Raw genomic sequence first — 20,000 nt, 5'->3', positions numbered from 1 at the left:
AAGCTCGGACGAGTACGTTCGCTCATCTCTAGTCCCAAGACAAACTTTGTTCCAAGAACAGAGGGTGACTTTAAATACAGACCTACAAATGGATTAAAATCAGTGATCCATATTTTTTCAAGCGCGGTTGACTTCAACGGGGAGAGATCAGGTCGCTGACACATGGAGGTTCTGCATGTCAGTATGTATCGTAAACGCATCCTACAGGTATCATGCAACTTCTGTGATCGGCGCCACTTATATCCTGGGTGGAAAATAAGAGGTTCCCACCGCCGTCTGCTGAGCGTCCTGCAGCGAGGATGTACAGCATATTCCTATTCCAGCAAATAGGAATTAAAGGGTCCTAAGAAGAACGTATGGCACTCCTTCCCTTCTGCTAGGGCAACCCCTATAAGGAGATCTAATCCCTCAAAGTGCCCACACTTGCAGGCTGTCCTTCCGTTTTGCCTCGAGTGAACTTTGCAGAGGCTTTTGCAGCAGCATTTACATCTGAATTGAGAATGGCCATGTTTTTGTTTGTGGTCACCATGGAGATCACAACTGACTTCTTCCAGGGTCCGCGGGCGTAACTTGTATGTGTAATGCTAAATTTACTGGCCGTAGATGTGTTTTCGCACACCAGCGTCGACTAATGTTTGTCAGGGAGACTTAAAAACTTTTTCTCATGCAAGCTTGTCTCCGTAATGAAATGTAGACCTTCCTCTAAAACAATGTCAGGCTGTCCCCACTAAAGGTGCCAATACACATTAGGTAAAGGTTGGTTCAACCTGCTGATTCTGGCACAATTTGCCACCCATCTGTATGCGGGTCACCAAACTCTGCCCAGACAGAGACCTTGGGGAAACAAGGAGAGTACTTGTGTGTGAAGTGGTGAAAGTGACCTGACTATAGTTGATAAGTGTGAAAGGCCTCCCAGGCTGGAACATCGATTGACTCAACGCAAGGAAGACCTCTGGAACCTTCGGGGCTACTGGTCACGGGAGTACCAGTAAAGGATAGCCCCAGGCGAAGGCCCGCTTGTAGGGCATACAAGGCGCCTTCCAGCATGGGTGCATCTCCAGACGGAAAGAAGACATCATGACTTCTTTTCTGAGCAAACAACTTTTATTCCTCAGGCACCTCAACAGTACAGTCTTTGCAAACGGACAACAACTCCAGTTTCCTTCTCGATGCCAGATGTGGGGCTCGAAAGTGCAAGGAGGTTTCTGTTCACAGACCATAATCTCTGCCAACCTTGTCTGGTTTTCTCATATAACAGTGTAGCCTAAAAATGGTGTGATCGAGGAAAAACATCCAGCCAAATGGGATCCTGTGGCTGTAAATAACTGGTCGATAAAAGGGGTCAAAGGAGGGTGGCAGGAATCGTTCTGAAGAACAGTCGATGTGCGGTTAAGCAAATTGCAGCCAAATACAACGCTGGTGCTCCCACTAATATGTCCAAATGCATAACTTGTCATTCCTTAGCACTGATGGGCTGTAACAGAGGAGAAGCAATTCTAGCACTATTGCTGCCTAAGGCCATATTTACCCATTTCGCAATCCAGGATGGGCAATGCTGGTCACACGTGTGCATAAACTTAAGGCCAACTCGCAACGCAGACATCTCGCGTGAAGCTGGCTTAACAGTTAGTTCTCATTCCCATGACTATACGCGTAAAACGCTGCATGGATCACTCAGCCAGTGGCGTAGCAAGGTCAGGTGGTACTCGGTGTGGAAATTTTTTTTGTGCCCCCTCTCCCCCGGACCTGTACAGAGAAGCCCATCACCTGGCACTGGAGGAGCTGCTGCTCGGGGGTCCCGAAGCGCAGCGGGTCTTTCTGCAGTGGGAGTAGGTGCTGGGATTTCTGTCCGAGGCTGAGGTTGTGGAGATCCTAGGCTGTGCCGCCTCTGTCCAGAGTAGTGAGGGCTCAGTGTCCACCTCTATGGATTGCTCCTCCAGGAGAGCAGGCAGGAGCATCAGAGAGCTGTCACTCCCCTCAGTGATAGCACCCGGGGCGGTCCGCACCTGCCGCACTCTCCTCCCTACACCACTTCACTTAGCATTTTACCATCGTGGGAGCCGGCTACCACCACGAATGGCAGCGATTGTGATACGTATCTCAAGCATGTTGTCATGCGCAGTGTGATTTGTTTCTTTTTTACATTCCATTCTCTGTCTCATAGCGGCATTGTGTATGCAACGCCATCCATACACAATATATTGCGTATGGGCAGTATTGAATACAAAACCCATAGAGAACTATAGGCCTGTATGGGTGTGATACGCGGGAAAATAGAACATGCTGCGTTATTTTTCACGTGCATATTACACATTATGTATATACACTAATGTGAATGGAACAATCAATGCACTTTCATTGACTCCATTTACCATGTATTACGCAGGCATATATCACTCGCGTAATACGTGGTGAAATCACGCTAGGAATGAGCCCTTAAGTGCCCTTGCTGGAGAGTTCTCAGGAGACTCAGGAGAGGTGAAGATGTGCTTTCCGAATGCATCATAAGATCCGTCTTTTCCTCTCCCTAGGAGGTGATAACTTCTCACATGTCTTAGTCAGAAGGTTTTTAAAACTGGATTTACACTTTGAGAGCCGCCATATCTTCGTGACTCACCGAGGTGATTTTTCTGTAATCCCTGCTGCCATAACATCACTGACGTAGTACAAGGAACTTTTGGAAACTTTGAAACATGACAAATAAAAGTACCAGATGAATTCATCAGCGACAGCGACCCATCATGCAGGCGTGTGCTTCTCAGAGCACGGTGCAGAGGTTTTCTAAATGTCATTGCGGCTTATATCCTGTTTTGACTCACACCCACATTAAAGGTGAATTCCAGTAGAAAGCAAAGTTTCCAATTGTAATAAAGATGCCAAAACTCAGCAACATGCAATGGGGAAGACCGCATATGACTGGATGAGGTGTTGCAGAGCTGCACCAAGATGAAGATCCTGAATAGGGAACCTCATCTATTAACCTATAATTCCCTATAATGGATATAAACATGGATTTTTTAAACTTGACAACCCCTTTGTAGAGGTTTCAAACACGGGCTTGGAGCCTCAGGTGTAATAGCCGCAAGTCTGGAGAGTAGTCAGGGAAGAGCCAGGAGTCAGCAACGGGAGGTCTAACTTTGCAGTATAGATAGATGAGGCGGGTAGCGTAGTCAGATGGAAAGCCAGGGGTCTGTATCAGGAGGTCTTGTAGCAATAGCAGAGGAGCAGGCAGAAGTGATGCTTGACCAAATGCTGTGGAGCAGAATAATAACGCAAGGAAAGAGTGTCAGGGCCAGGTTTTATAGGAAGTCCTAATCAGGAACAGGCGGAGCTAGAACAGGGGCTGGATAGTAGGATCTGGAAAACAAGGGCAAGGTATACGGGGGAACTTGTCAAAAGGTCTGGATGGCTCAGCAGGGTGAGACGCTGCTCTGAGAGCAAGAGGTCCTAGGTTTGAGTCCTGATACCCTTTAACACTGGTTCATACAGGTCAATTTAAAGGGGTTTTCCAGGGAGAATACTACTGATGAGCTATCCTGAGGATAGGTCATCATTCAATAGTTGATCGGCTGGGGTCTGTTGCTTGGGACCCTGAACAATCAGCTGAGCAGACGCATGCTGTCAGCATCGCAAATATACAGAGGTCGGAGCTGAAGCTGAGGCAGTCTCTGCGCCGACCTTTGTGTAGAAATCAACGCAAGCCGTGCCTGCAGTTACAAGCACCAGCCACTACTTCCGCTCCAACCACTGTGTATTTGCGGCGCAGACAGCATGCGCCCGCTCAGCTGATCGGTAAAGAATAGGCCATCAATAGTATTCTCCCTGGAAAACCAGCGCAGTATTTTCCATACAAAATGTCCCCTCTGTGGCTTCACTTAGCAATATAGTGCATTCTCCTTGGCCCCACTTAGTAATGTAGTGCACTGGTTGTGGCCCTACTTAGTAATATAGTGCACCCTCTGTGGCCCCACTTAGTAATAATGCCCTGTCTGTGGACCCACTTAGTAATATAGTGCACTCTCCTTGGCCCCACTTAGTAATGTAGTGCACTCGTTGTGGCCCTACTTTGTAATAATGCCCTCTCTGTGGCCCCACTTAGTAATATAGTGCACCCTCTGTGGCCCCACTTAGTAATAATGCCCTGTCTGTGGACCCACTTAGTAATATAGTGCACTCTCCTTGGCCCCACTTAGTAATGTAGTGCACTCGTTGTGGCCCTACTTTGTAATAATGCCCTCTCTGTGGCCCCACTTAGTAATATAGTGCACCCTCTGTGGCCCCACTTAGTAATAATGCCCTCTCTGTGGACCCACTTAGTAATATAGTGCAATTTCTGTGGCTCAACTTAGTAATAGTACACGCTCTGTGTACTATTACTAAGTGACTGCCTCTGATTGGTCACAGCGCTCAGCCAATCAGAAGCAGTGCTTTCAAGAGGCAGGGATTTTTAAATCCCTGGCCAGAAGAGAAGGGGAAGAAGAGTGCTGGGGACCTGCTAGAAAACTCGCCAGAGATGACTGCTCTTGCAAGGTGAAGTATAAATGTATATATATATTTTTTTTCTACAGTTCATGAATTATTTGAGGGGGAGGGGCTTATATTTCAACATCCCCCTGAGAATCCTCACCACAGGGAGTCCCCTGCCACTGCAGTCACAGCAGTGGCAGAGGATCACGAGCATCTCCCATTGATTTCAATGGGTCTGCCGCGATTTTGTTTTAACGTTGCGTCACAAGCGTTTAAATTTGCACTTGTGCATGGAGCCATTTGAAGCCATTGGCTTCATAGTTTTGCAATTTCTTGCAGCCTCACAGCGCTGGGAAACCGTGCGATTTCATCGCCAGTGTGAAGGCACCCTAAATGGATGATCATGCATGCGTACCACTGCTCTATTAATTTTGGTGGGACTGCCAAAGATAGCGAGAGCTTAATCTTGGCTATCTCTGACAAGCCTCTTGAAATTAACCCTTTCCAATCCACTGTCTGACGTCTGAAGACATTATGATTTAAGGCTGTACACCTCTGATGTTTGAAGACGTCCGTCGGGGTTCTCTTACTGTATATTGCCAGCCTCTCTGCTGTTGGAGCCTATCCAACGTGTCACCTCATGCAGTACTGGCTTTAGCCAGCATATAGCGCTGTTATATAACGGCAGAAAAAGAGTAAGCCCTCTTGGAAAACCGGGATACAAATTGGATTGGAAAGGGTTAATGGAGAAATAAATTGCTGCATCGATTCAGGGACCTTCAGGAACCCCATTCTCATGATCAGGTCGGATCCCCGTTGATCAGCAAGTTATCCCCTACCCCAATAAGATGACCACAGATTGTCCTACTGTTAAGACCCCCGGCGATCAGTGGTAAAGTGTGGAGGAACCTATGAGTAAGTGTTCAATTTCCCTGTAGCACCACCACAGGCCAAACAATAGATTACACAGTTCCGATTCAAAAAAATCAATGGGTTGTCATTGCAAAAACTGTGCAGATTAAGAGATACCGGTTGTGGCCTCGTTCCTCTCTAGTTAATAGGTGAGGATCCTGAACTGAAGACCACAACCTCCACCTCCCAGAATTCCCTTACAGGGTATCTACGATAAGGTTTTCTAATCAGACAACTCCCTTAACGAATCAAATCTGAATAGATGCAGTTGTGGTCGTCGTGACACTACAACACGCCTGACAATAAAGGCCTACGTGGTACAGAAAAGGTTAAGTACACATGAAGCAACTGAAAAGAATGCGATTGGCCAGTTGAGTTGTCAATCATGTGCAGAGTGTTTAGTTCCGCCCCCCTATCATGTGCAATACTACAGGAAGAATTTAAAAGGGCGACTCCACTCATAAGTCTGACAAACAGAACATTCCCATATATATACTGGATAGCGTAGCGATTGTCGCTGTACGGATATCAGTAAGGAGAGGGCCTTCAGAGAATGGCGCCGACTGTATGGTAGAATTACTTACAGGTGGTACGTGCACAGCGATATAAAGTCATCGCGGCACATGATCATTTTCCAGATAGTAAGGCCGGCTTTACTTGAACGTATTTGCATGCGATAAATTTGCGCGCGCAATACGGAGAGAATAGAACCCATTGATTTCAATGTGTTCTTTCACATTTCCGTATTTTACACGCACATTTTGGTTGCGCAAAAAAAAAAATAGAACATGTTCTATTTTTCTGCGTATGTGCGCACCAAATGTCCCCATAGAAGTCCATGGGGGGGGGGGGGGTGCAGAAATGCGTGCGCAATATGCAAGGAGATCCGTGAAATGCTGTGTAATTTGCGCTGGAAAAATGAACACATCTGGAACTCGTCAAGACATATGAGCCATTTCAATTGGCGCGTCTTTGTTTGGCGCACGAAAATGAGCATGTGTTACGGGCGCAAAAACTATAGTAATATACGCTGCTGCATACGCAAAAAAAAATCATCATCTACTTAGTCCACAAGTATGCACACGCTCGTGTGAAAGGGGCCTAAGGGGTCACTCACGGGCATATGTGGTCCATGTGTTACATGCGTATGTTCCAAGCGCATAAAATACGCAGTACGCAGCAAAACGGTTTTTGTGTCCCGGAAGATCAGCAAATTTTTTCCATTGTTTTCAATGGGAAACCTTGCATCGCGTTCGCGTGCGCCTTGCGCAACATGTGATGTGCTTTCCGTGCCCATTGATAACAATGAGTGATGCATTCCGCCCAAAGATAGGACATGCCACAATCTTTCCCGCACCGGCATGCGACAAAAAAAAAAATTGCTTTTGTATATGACCGTATTCCAAAGAAGAGGGTTCATATTCTGGCAATATTTGTGCATCTCGCAATGCGTAAATTTTGTGCGATTTTCCGCCGGGACGCACCGGACACAATTCAGCTGCCGAATTCCACAACAAATTCCGCAGGGTCAACTGCAAATTTTGATGCAGAATTGCAGGCAGAATTAAAGCGACCTTCTGGTCTCAGGTCAAAATTCTGCCCTGGGACTGGGAGGGATATTACCCTCAGATTTTCTGCTCGGCCGCCCCTCCGATCTGTCCGTTGTGGGTCACGTTCTGTTTTTGGCTGTCCAAAATGGTCGCAGCAATTTTCTAACTACATAATGCACAGTGTGAAAGTATCCTATAGGCTCATTCACACGGCCAGATGCAGTCTTGGTCCATTGCGTGTATTGTCCATAAATACGAACCAAAATAGGACATTGGTCCGCGTAAGAAATGCACGTCTGAATACACCTATTTACTTTAACTGGCCCATGTGCGGTCCGCATACAGTCAGTAAAAAATGCAGGCAGTGCAGGGTCAGAAAATGCGCCCGTGTAAATGGGCCCTAAGGCGCACAATACATAGTAAATAGGACCCACTGATGTCAATAGGTTTGTTCTCATGCAAGTATTTTGCTGCGCATTTCGGTCACGCAACAAAAGTCCCCATAGAAGTTAGCCGGGGCGCGCAAATGTGTGTGCGATACACTAGTAGATGAGTGAAACACTTCGTGATTGTACAGGAAAAGACTATCTGGAACTAATTAGCCATTTCAATTGGTGCGTCTTCGTTGCGCCTTGCGGGTGGAAAAAGTAGAGTAAAATACGCAGACACAACCAGCTGTAAGTGTGAGTTACGTCCAAGAGACTCGGGTGCAACGGGCATATGACGGCGCACGGACACTCATCTGTGTGCTGTCTGATATACACGGACACTCATCTGTGTGCTGTCTGATATACACAGACACTCATCTGTGTGCTGTCTGATATACACGGACACTCATCTGTGTGCTGTCTGATATACACGGACACTCATCTGTGTGCTGTCTGATATACACGGACACTCATCTGTGTGCTGTCTGATATACACGGACACTCATCTGTGTGCTGTCTGATATACACGGACACTCATCTGTGTGCTGTCTGATATACACAGACACCGCACATTGACATACACTGGCATGTCCTATTTCTCATCCGTGAATAAGACATGCCGTGGGTTTTTCACGTTGACCATGCGTCTGTGTGAAAGACGTCTATGTGTAATAGCCTTATAATGGCACGGCCCGAAATACACCCTTCCAGAAAGCCAATTACAGCGCATGGAGCGCTAATATAATAGCACCATTGGGCCCTACTGAGTCTCCGTACGCCTCTGATTTTATACGCATTCAGGGCTTTTTGTGTTGGATGCTTTTATTATAGGATGTTCTCCCCCTAAAGGCGTCATTTCCAGGGGGATATTTGGGGGGTACAGCCCCGTACAGCGCATCATATTCTCCTAGCACGTGAATCTAGCCTGGACATGAGACCATGAGCCCCAGCTACACAATGTATGACATTCGGTCATGTGAGAGTCAGGGTGGGATCACAGAATTACCGTGACGTAACCTTCGAAATAAGTTTACAGGCGCAATAAAAAAGTAGCAGCTTGTCACCTCCTGACACGGGGTCTGCGGTGAATGAAGTTAATGGGAGGCTGAAAATCCGCGACAAATCCATATCTAGATTTGAAAACCACATTAAAAATCCAAGAGTTAGGCCGCTTTCACACAGCCAAGAAAATCGCGCAAGATTTGTGTGTTGTGAGACTCGCAAATCTCGAACTAATACATTTGCACAGCCGGCTGCGGCGTCTTGTGGTGAATGACGCCGCAGTCATGATATCCCTCGGCTACCTGAACAATGAAAAGGCATCCCCGCTGTGGGGATAAAGGGAGTGCCCCACCGCGGAGACTCCCTTCATCTCCCTTTGCCAGCCGGCTCGCATAGTCTCCCATAGGAGTCTATGGAGCCACCAGTGTTATACCATCAAGTCCTATTTTTTGATGTATGATATTTTTTTGGGGCGCGTCAAAAAATCATTCCTCTGCATGTAAATATACGCTTTCACATAATAATCTTTATTTGTATGGCTCCAACTTAGGGCTCATGTCCACGAGCGGGTTGGATTCCCTACCCTGCCCGCGTCCGGCGAGCCCTATTTACCTGTATTTCCCAGGCAGCGTCATCCGAGAAGATCTTTCCACTTTTTTCAAATCTCCTGCCGTCTCGCGCGATCCACCGCGCGTCCGCAGTGTCAGGTGTGCCGTGGATTGGACGGCCTCCATTAAATTCAATGGAAGCCGTCCCTGCTGGACCAGCAGAAAATTGGAGCATGCTGCGATTTGTTTTCCGGACCAAAAAAAAATCAAATCTGCATGCTTAAATTGATTTGCGAACGCCCATGCGTCCCTATGGGTGGCTTGATTTGCGGAATTCCCGTGCGGGTTCCACAAATCCAATCCGCCCGTGGACATGAGCCCTAATTCCGCAGCGCTTTCGAGGCACATGGAGAACACAAACAATATGAAATTTGCAGAAATGACAAGAGTTACATGTGGTATTCGGAATATTCGGATGATTTGGGGTAGAGCGTTCCAGAGGACCGGTGCTGCTCTAGAGAAGCCCTGGAGGCGAGCGAGTATGTGGCGGAATATTCTTCACCAAAATCTTTTTTTATTGTGAGGTGAAAATGCTACGGATCCACGTCAAAATCTGAATGCCATGTGTAAAAGAAATAAATCCCTCTGTACAACTCAGAGCTTGCAATGGATCAAGTTATGCGCGGCAGTTTTGATAATTCTGGCGCAATTTGCCACAATTTCCCCATCTTGCGGACCCCACCACAGTACGGCTGGTTTAAAAAATTGTGAACGAATTGCAGAATTTCAGATTGCGGATTCTGCATCGAAAGTTCGCATTCCCTCACAGCGGAAAAGATCTACCATGGCTGTGTCCGCACTAAAACCACGTGCGGATTCACAATGCTAAATGTGCGCTGTACGTGAAACGGCCTATTTGGTCTGGAGAGATATACTTTCTTCTTGTGGAGTATGCCTTGTATTTGCACAGTGAACGAGGTTGATTTGCGCGCGTATCGGCGCACAGTACTGTAGTTTTTGCGCATGCAGGGTCTGTTGCCATGCATGCACAACACCCCACGTTGCGGCTTGAAAGGTTATTTAGACTAATACGATGTGTTCTGTTTTTCATAGAATTGCGCAGCATATTGAACACTTAAGCGCTTATTTGCGCACCTTCCATAGACTATGGGGGTCTTTGCTGCGCAATACGTAGAAAGGTGGAGCAGGTGCTATTTTTTTGCACACGCACAAAACCTGTTCATGAGAATAGTAATAGGTCCTACTATCTGCGCATTGCGCACGTATACTTTATACGTGCATGAATGCGGCCGTCTTTAGAAGCTCTATGGCGTATTTACGTGCCATACTCAGTGATTAGAACACATTGATTTCAATGGGTTTGTTCACTTGCGTATATTTTTTTCTGCGCATTTTGGTCGCACCAAAAAAAAAAAAACCGCAGCCTGCTCTCCTAAGTGATACTCTGCAAATTTGCGCAGGAAAAGAACACCTCTTGAACTCATTAGACTAATTAGCGATTTTAATGGCTAGGAGCATCGGCACGCAAAAAAGCAGGAAAATATACACTGATGCGTGTGAAAAAAAAGCAACATTCGCTCCGCGGCGCTCCTGCGTGTGCGAAGATGTACACGCTCGTGTGAAACCAGCCTTTTAGGCCATGGAATGTTCCTCTGGGATATTCCGTATGACAATGGAGGATGGTACGGTACTACGCCTCCGCAGCGCCATTTATTACAGAAGAACGCAGCTTTCTAATAATGAACTGGAAACCTGCCTCCTAACAAGTGGCGGTGCGGGGGCGTTGTACCCGCTCCCGTGCCCACTGATCACTCACGGCCTCGGGTAAGTACCTGGCCTCCCACAATTCAGCACAGGTTACAACAATAGGAACATAAATTGAACACACAAGTGCAAACAATCTGTGGGGAGACTCCCTGCAGCAGGTCCTGGAATGCTGGCAGTACGAGCAGTGGAGGTGAGAGTGGCATGTTGTAGGTGAAACAATCAGATTGTTGGCCTAAAATATATATTTACTATGCACAGTGCTCAGCAAGCTCATTGTTTTCCTTGCTGGGGCTCATACTTGTTGTACGGCGGGCATAAGGCTGGATTTACATGCTGCTGTTAATGTGCAGTAAGAACCGCACTGGGAAAACCGTACACGCTTTGAACGCAATTCACCGTGGTTTCTGATACGGACATGGAAAAAAATGGCAACTGCATTGAGAAGCAAGGCAACCATGTATGAGGTTTATATATGGTGGTGTGAATATGGCCTGAGGGTACCGCACTTGGGGATTGCTGTGCCCTGCTCAGTGCGCATGCAAAAAAACACGCAATTCTGCTTCCATTCACTGAAATGGTAAATTCTTAGTATAATCAGTTCAATATGTGCAGTAAAATAGAGCACGCTGTGTTCACGAATGAAAGCTGCCCGCAGAATACGCTTGTGAATGAGCCCATTAAAAGCCACAGGTTCTATTCACTGCGTATTGCCTGCGCAAAGCATGACCAAAATAACTTGAAATTGACCAAAGGCCTCCTTCACAGGACCGTATGTGTTTTTACGTTCGCCGGTACGCACCGTATTATCACACGAATGAATTATTACCGCAATCGAGTCCTGAACTTTAGCCACATTTTCAGCCATTCAAGAGGGCCGCTGCTGCGTTTTGGTAAAAAAAAAAAAAAGACGCAGTAGCGATGATCGCTGTAAAATGCTCGGAATGACTAATAATGCTTAAATAGCGGCCGCGGTCTTCTTTTCCCAGCGCTGTACGCAGGTAAACTCCCCCTCCCTTTTTTCCAGCTTCCATTGAAGTCTATGGGAGCTTCCAGCGTATCTCGGCAAACGCGCCATATGAAATAGGCAACCGAAAATATTTTTACCAGTGTGTCTTTTTCTTTTTGGGGGGGGGGGGGGGGGTCGTGCCCAAAAATCGTTCATCTGAATGAATAGATTGGAATCCAATGCTTCGTTTGGTTGTGATAGAGATATATATATATATTATTTTTTTTACGCGGTTGATTAGCTGCGCAAATTTGGTTGTGTGCATAAGGCCTAACTGCTGAATATTGTGATTTGTTGGGCTTTGTTCGTTGTAATAACCTGAGGGCTCGTTCACAGGGGCCCGCACCGCGTTGTATTACAGAATGAATAGACTTTAATGGGTTAATTCACGTGTATATTTTTCGCACTATTTTTGTTGTGTGACAATATAAACAAAAAAACCCAACAAAACGCCGTCTCCTATTCTGGACCATAATCCGCAGGATTGGCAAGCGTTTCCCATTGCTTTTAATGGGAGACCTCGATCGCACTCCTCTGCTTCTCGCACGCCATGCGACATTTTGCTTGCTCCATTGAAAACCTTGGGTGCTGGGTCCCGAGGGAACGCCCAACGATAGGAGATAATTTTTTTTTTTACTGACTGACTACATCCATTAACCGGTTGTCTTCAGACGTGTTTTCCACAGACCGATGTTCACACCGTGTCTTGTGTCGGACTGTTTTCACCGGCCATTAAAGTGTGTTTTTAAAAAAACAATGCAGTGAATACACATTAGTATCTGCATTCAGTGTTTTTGCGCACTCAGGTTTCTGTGTGTGGTGACAAAAGTGTCATCACTTGGCATGGAATGTGTGGGTTGTTTTTTTTTTTTTTTTTTGCACATCTGAAAAATGCAGTGAACACAGATGCAGCACGGACGTTAAAAAAACCCAAACGCACCAATAATAGAAACGCACTGGAAACGGAGCGTTTGTCACAGACCAAGAGTGCCGGTGTGAATGAGCCCCTAAGGCCCTCTTCACGCGTGCGTTCGTCACCTCTGTGGACGCGGGTAGATGATCTGTTCTGTGGCTACTACAGGAGCGCCGTTAACACTTTAGGCCTCATGTCTGCGGCAAAAGTAGAATTTTAAAAACCATGCAGTTCTCCTGCGCGTGCGATCCGTGCCCGTAGGCAATCATTGGCATCCGCAGGTAATTCATCTTCCCTGGCACGCGGATCGCGCACACGGGAAAACAACCGCAGCATGCTCCATTTTTGTGCGGTTTTCCCGCATTGACGGCTTCCACTGAAGACAATGGAAGCCGACCGGATCTGCGGTACAGACGCAGCTATCACTGTGTCCGGACCGCGGAAAAGCAGGAGCAAAAAAAAAGACATCACTGTGCATGCACACCGTTAACGTCCCGAGCGCATCCGCTGGGCAGAAGAAAGATTTGGCCTGCAGCGTCCGGACAAGTGAGTATAATGTGTTGTCTGGCCTCATGTCTGCGGGCCCGTGGACATGAGGCCTAAGGCCGGCTGCACAGGACCAGGTCGGATTCCACATGTGGGAGCCCGCAGCGGTATCTGACCCCGTGCCGCGGCGGCATCCGTACGTACCCTGTCTAGCGCACAGTGCTAAGGCAGCAGTATGCAGTCCTAAGCTCTCGCTCACGACCTGAAGGCTCAATCCCCGCATGGTTCTGGTAGCCGACTCAAGGTTGACTCAGCCTTCCATCCTTCCGCGGTCGGTAAAATGAGCCCCCAGCTTGGTGGGAATTGTTAGACATGCGCCGTACAGTGTTTTTGACTTTTTTAAAAAAAATTTTAATCCCTTCTTTCCCGCGCCGTTGCTGGGCGATGACGCAGTTACCCGCGACCTTTCTGCAATTTCATTGCACAAGGACCGCAGGTCAGATGGCTTCCATTGAGTAATGCTTGCCTAAAACCACATTCACACAGGCGACTGCGATATTGCACTTGCCAACGTACGTTTTTCTGGCGATGCGAGCATTTTTGATTCAAAGCCGCTTTGTATCACTTCCGTGAAGTTGCGATGTTCAGGTGCACGTTTCACGCGCATCAGAGTATCGCAAGTGCTTCCCATTGACTTCAATGAGAAAAATCGTATCACGAGTGCCGCGCGATGTAGTTTGAAAACAATCGAGGAGGCGTTTCAAGTGCACACCCAGAGATAGAACGTGCTGCGATTTTTGTGTGTGCATTTCACGTGTCTGGGGGGGGGGGGGGGGGGACGCAGAATGCTCTACTTTTGCGCACACCGAAGGTCCTCTTAAAAGTCTATGGTGGATGCGCGATTCTGCAGGAAAAAGAGCACATCTGGAACTCATTTGGCTAAATAGCCATTTAATTCTGGGCGTGGTTGTGTGTCGTACGCAAAAACTAACATACGCCAATACACGTGCAAAAAAGACTAGTTTATGGTGCGAATACGTTGCGCTGAGGCATGCGCCAATGTGAGGAGTCCTTAACACGATCCGCCACGGACGAGTATTTGCTCATCTGTCAGGCGAGTAAATGTTCATAGAAACGTTGGGACCCGGCGCTGCGGCATCGAAAAAAAGACGGATCCGGTAAACATTTGCCTCTATGAACGCCACATCCTTCCGATCTCGGAAACCGTAATAGGATTTACGGAACGCTGTGGCCATAGATTAATACTGTATGTACTGTATATTAGCACAGTACATCCCAATATAATCTGTATTATATAGTCAAATATAGATCACCCTGGGCAAATATCCCACGGTCTGATAGTATTTATTGACCATGTGAGGGCCAAAACACACACTTCCTGTTGGCTGCCCTGTGCAGTCTTTTCCGCTTTAAGACGGAACTATATACGGCTTATGTTTACACGGCCTCTGCGGAGGGATCCACACATCATTGTTATTGACTATACGACGGTTAGTATTACTCCGCTCGAACTCGCTCGCTGGCTAAAATATCTTCACGACGCTTCCAATGTGTTATCAATGTTTCTTCGACCACTATATAAATCGTTGTCACAAATGACCATGGTCTCCACGACAGAGCAGATCTTGTATGGACCTTTCTCTACAGGACTACTTAGTCTCCAGCTGTTCGATTCGCTTTACGTTGGAGGGGACGTAAATTATAAACCTGCCAACTAATGTAAACCTATTTCAAATTTCATTGAGTTTTCTTATCGTGTCATGGTTTAAAGAAAAACCGTCTACAGAGCTCCCGTACTACTGACTGGGGAAAAAAGGCTACACTACAAAATATCAGATTACACCCACTCTGTCGTCCAAGTGGTACGGCCCACTTTCGCTGATTGGTTTAAAAATTCTTAACCGACAAGAATCTCAGCCAATAGGCTTTCACTTCCAGCTTAGCAACAGCCCGTCAGCCTTTTAACCAATCGCTTTACAGAATAGGCAGATGCGGCTTCGGGGTCGTTGATTGGTCACCGCGCAAGTGACATCAGAGGTCTTGTGGGAGTGGTAGTCAAATAGACGTTGACCCCTCATCAGCGACTATGAGCTCGGACTACATTTCCCATGGTGCAGCACAGAGCTGAAATTAGCGCATGCGCTCCAGTAAGGGGGCCGGGTTCTTTATAAAAGCAAGCGTCCCAGGCTGGGCAGTAGCAGTCGGAGGTTGGTTGGCGAGTGTGCAAGTTAAGGCGAAGGAGAGAAGGAAGGAGGAGGCGGGTGCTTGACTGCTTCTCCAGGGTGTGTTAGCCGCAGCTGCCAGTTGGTGGCAGTGCACAACCACTGCATTCCAGTGCAGCCTCAATAGTCAACACGCTGGTCTCTGAAGTGGGAAGAAGATAGTGCTGCCTCTGCTGTTGCTTGCAAGAAGAGCTTCTTATCAAGACCCAGCTGCTGTCATGCAAGGTGGATGCAGCCTCCAGGCAAGTTGATCTCTACTGTTCCCAGATCTCCATGGACATTTTATCAGTTTTAATGGTGAACTGAGCAGAACTTAGTGCAAATTATTTGCATCCAAGAGAGACTTTGCTTTTCATCTTTTGCTGCACCCCAAACTGCAATTCTTGGGGTGCCATGGCTGAAGTGGGAATTCAGGAGCCAAGCCTGCCCTGCAAAAGTTTGGCAGGTGGGGGATCCCTGCTGGCCTGCCAAGAAGATAGTGGGTGGCAACAGAGAGCAGAGGAGGAGAGAGGGGAGTGCCAGCGAAGAAGTCCCTCCACCCTGTCCTGCCCAGAAAAAGAGGACCACGACAGCGGCAAGGTGGTGGGTGACTATCCCAAGCCCGGGCAGCTGAGCCGTGGCAGATCCCAGCAAGAGGAAGAGTGGAAGGAGCTGGGCAAGAAAAGGCATCGACGGCGCCCATCCAAGAAGAAGCGGAAGTGGAAGCCTTACAACAAGCTGACCTGGGAGGAGAAGAAGCGTCTGGAGGAGCGTGAGTCCCAGAGGGCATCCAGGATGAGGGCTGAGATGTTTGCCAAGGGTCAGCCGGTGGCACCGTATAACACCACGCAATTCCTGATGGAGGATCATGACCAGGAGGAACCAGACTTGTGCCCCCCTCAGCGGAGAGGTCTGGCCTCGCTGCCATCCTTCCATGCCAACTCTTTCGCCAAAGGAGATAGCACCGAGGAGGACGTGGAGGAAGAGGACGACGGGACGGGCAGCGACGGCATGGGGAGCGACGACGGGTCAGAGTTTTTACAAAAGGACTTCTCAGAGACTTACGAAAAATACCATGCGGAAAGCCTGCAGGACATGAGCAAGCAGGAGCTCATCCGGGAGTACCTGGAGCTGGAGAAATGCCTGAGCCGGATGGAGGAGGAGAACAACCGCCTGCGGCTCAAGGAGGTCACCACCACCGCACAGGACTCCAGGATCCGGGAGCTGGAGATGGAGCTGGAGAAACTGAAGGAGGAGAACCGCCGGCTGCTGCGAGAGAGGGAGCAGGTGGTGGCCGATCCTTAAGGACGCTCGTCCTCCTCCAGATGCCATTGCAGGAACCTGCACTTCAATGTTGACTGTTTCCCTGTGAGAGCCATAAAAAAAAAACTCCCGACCCTTTTGATCCGTCGTCTGTCATCCGACTTGACTTTCTAGATGGCCGCCTTTGACCGAGAGCGATCAGACGACAGACTCTTGACTTTTATGGTGTCTATAGAGACGTTTGTTTTTGTTACAAAGACTTTTTGTGTCCTTTATATAATCTTAATTTTTATTTTTTTTTTTTGCCTTCCCAGTTTATGAATTTTTTTTTTTTTAAATAAATGTTTAAGTTGACAGAAATTTTGTTACTTTATTTCATGTATTATAATTTATTTTCATTCAAGTAGAAACCAAGGCGGTATTAACTCATTGTCGGTAAGTAACTTTTTAGCGTGTTTTAAAAAAAATTTTTTTTGTATCACTAGTGGACTATAAATGGTTAATGGTGTGTGTATACCTCTTTAAATAGAAGTATACTTCCTATAAGTGTGCCGCGTGTGCTGTGTGACGGAACCCGTGTGACGTTGTACTTTGCAATGCAGATTTCCGGATCGCGGTCTGTACAGGTGAAGCACGTGGATGCAATATGCTTCACCTGTCCAGGAATTGCATTGCGAAACCGCAGTCAAACTATATGCGGTTTTGCATGCCGTTCCTGCTTGGGGTGGTATAAACCACTACGTATATGGGTGCCCTAGGGCTATGATCATGTCTGGCGGATTTGCATATTTCTGCCGCAGATCTGTACGAGGGTTAACCCCGTTTATTCCATTTTTGATGTTTGCACTCAAAAATAAGTTTTTCACAGCTTTTTTTTGTTTTTTTTGTTTTTTTTTTTTGTGGCCCCAAAAAATCTCTACGGCAAAACTTTTTTTTTTTTTTTTGCCTTCATTGTGAAGGGTGTTGTAGAAACTGTATTCACGTAATGCTGATTTGTAATTTTTGGCATGGAAATCCTTGTCAAGCCCCGGGAACTTATGACAGTGGCCTAAGACATCCTACTAGGCTTAGATTTATAATAGTCATCAATATTTGTATCCTGAATGTCATTTTGTGGCTTCCGGGCCATGTGGAGACGAGAGGCATAAAATGGCTGCCATATCAGCTGCTCATCAGTTGTGACCTGCTGGTCAATCCAGAAATCTGAAGTTTTATACAATCCAAGATGGCCGCCGGATGTAAATAATTGACAGTAAGTTCGCCAGGTATAAGGCTGCCGTCAGATCTGGCGCTAAAGGTAACTTCAAAAGACGTTTTATGAAAACCTCAGTTATCTGTATCAAGCATTTTCACGGTGCACGTTAGGGCCTGGCGCCGATCTCGCGCAAATTTTTTATTTTTTTTTGAGAAAAATTCTCATCAGCGGTCTCCAAACTGGAACTACAACTCCCATCATGTCATAATGGAAAACTATATAACCCAGTGCTAGGAGTCGTAGTTCTCGCTGGTGTAATCTTCTACACGTGGATTAGTATCCTGTGCCGTATCTTGTAACGCTGGCCATCGTGTAGACGTCTTAGGCTGGGTTCACACTGGGCGGAAATTTCGCTGCGGCAGAGCGGCCGCTAATCCTGAGATTAGCCGGCCATGTGGACGAGATTTCCCAGAAATTTCGTCCACACGGGACGGCGAATTTGCCACTGCAAAGCTGGCGCTGCGGCTCGGGTTTCGCCGGCCTCAGCATGTTCATTTTTTTTTTTTTAATTTATTGTTTTCTTCCGCTGCGGCCGCGCTCTCCTCTATAGGAGCGCCAGCCGCAGCGGAAAAATCATGCGGCCAGGCCGCTTCAAAACCTGCGGCTAAGTGCCGTGGGTTTTGAAGCAGCGGATTCTTGGCGGAACTCTCGCGTTTTTTCGCTGCGGCAAAACCGTGAGATTTACGCCCGGAATCCGCCGAGTGTGAACCCAGCCTTATGGTGGTCTAGCACGCTGGGACGGAGGGCTCTGCTGCAACCACAAGCTGGCGGTTATTTGACGGACTTATGAGGGGTCGGGCGTCATGGCTTCCGCATACGTTGAGCCTTTGGGAGTCAATTTAGTGATTTTTGATGTCATGACGTTTTTTTACGGAAGAGTCTGTCCGGCCGTAATCCATAACCGCTGTGCGCTTTCACTGCATTTCACGTAAATGAAGAGTCTTCTTATAACATGTATCCCCCTTCCTCGCTTGCGGACGAAGAATCGCGGCATGTTGTATTTTTTTTTTTTTTTTTGCGCAGATGGCTTCCAGTGATGTCAATGCAAGCCGTCCGATCCACAGTCCTTCTGCAATGACATTGTGGAAAGGTTGTGGATTCCGCGTCGTGGATTGACACAGGAAAAGCAGGGGTTCACAAATTAGTACATTAAATCTGTACTACTGGTGAGCCGTATGGACCATCCGCAGTACAGATGACGAAAAAAAAATGTACGCAGGGACACCGCTACTGCCGGGGCCGGAATCCGCATGCGGACTCTGACTGTGTGCAGGTGGCCTAATGGTGTGAAGTCTGCTGCACCCTAAGGCTGGTTTCACACGGCTGAGAGTGCGCAAAACTCATGCAAATTTGAACGCCATTCCTTAGAATGGCGACATACACCTGAGCGATGTTTTCCCTCACTGCGATGCAGGAAAAAAAATCACGTCCTATTTTTTTATTTTTTTTTCTGTGTTCCTCTGACACATCGCCCACTGACTGTGAAGACCTCGCAGGCCGTGTGATGTGCGTGCAAGCGCAATGCGAGTTTTCTCACCGAAATCAATGGGAAACGCTTCTATCAATGCATTTTAGGCCTGAAAATCGCCCCGTCTCCGCAGGTAAAACGCAGTTTGAAGAGTGCGATGTCTGGCAAAGTTTCTCAGCCTGATATCGCGCTCGCCAGTGTGTAAGCCTAAGGCGAATTTCACACGAGGGAGTGCGATGTAGGGCTGTAATACTCTGCCCGATATCGCGATCCCCAACATGCAATATGGCCGTGGATGTGACGGGTTTCTGTGTTTATAACTTGGCATCACTTCAGGTAAGTAACTAACGATCCTCTAGCGCGGTTGATCGCACTTGTGTACCCACAGTAGCACGCGGTGCGATGCTCTGCCTGCCCCATTGAAAACAATAGGCGTGCCATCTGTGCATGACCCCATTCAAAAGAATAGGGTTCATAGTCGTGCGTCCCACAACGCAAAAATCTCGCGCGATTTTTTGCGGCCGTGTCAAAGACCCTGGGTGTGGATTTTTCCATTGCTGCCTGTGAATTTTCCCTAAATTGGCGTGTCAAGAACCGCTATATAATATACAGGGTGGGCCACATGAAAGTAGCCCGGCACCACGTTCTTACGGAAGCCATCTTTGTTGCCTATAGCAACCAATCACAGCACA

General features: G+C 47.4%; 1 protein-coding gene across 1 annotated transcript; it reads left to right on the top strand.

Moving 5' to 3' along the window:
• Positions 1–15,307: 15,307 nt before the first annotated feature.
• On the top strand, positions 15,308–16,945 carry HEXIM1 (HEXIM P-TEFb complex subunit 1). The gene has a single exon (XM_066586458.1). The coding sequence runs from the start codon at positions 15,737–15,739 to the stop codon at positions 16,625–16,627; it is 891 nt and encodes a 296-aa protein (XP_066442555.1). The 5' UTR covers positions 15,308–15,736; the 3' UTR covers positions 16,628–16,945.
• Positions 16,946–20,000: the final 3,055 nt, after the last annotated feature.

The sequence above is a fragment of the Eleutherodactylus coqui genome, chromosome 13 (genome assembly GCF_035609145.1).
Source record: "Eleutherodactylus coqui strain aEleCoq1 chromosome 13, aEleCoq1.hap1, whole genome shotgun sequence".
In the NCBI taxonomy this organism is placed as follows: Eukaryota; Metazoa; Chordata; class Amphibia; order Anura; family Eleutherodactylidae; genus Eleutherodactylus; species Eleutherodactylus coqui.
This window is presented reverse-complemented; position numbering and strand designations above follow the sequence as displayed.

Coding starts and splice junctions, on each gene's coding strand:
- HEXIM1 (XM_066586458.1), top strand. CDS start 15,737: ATGGCTGAAGTGGGAATTCAGGAGCCAAGCCTGCCCTGCAAAAGTTTG.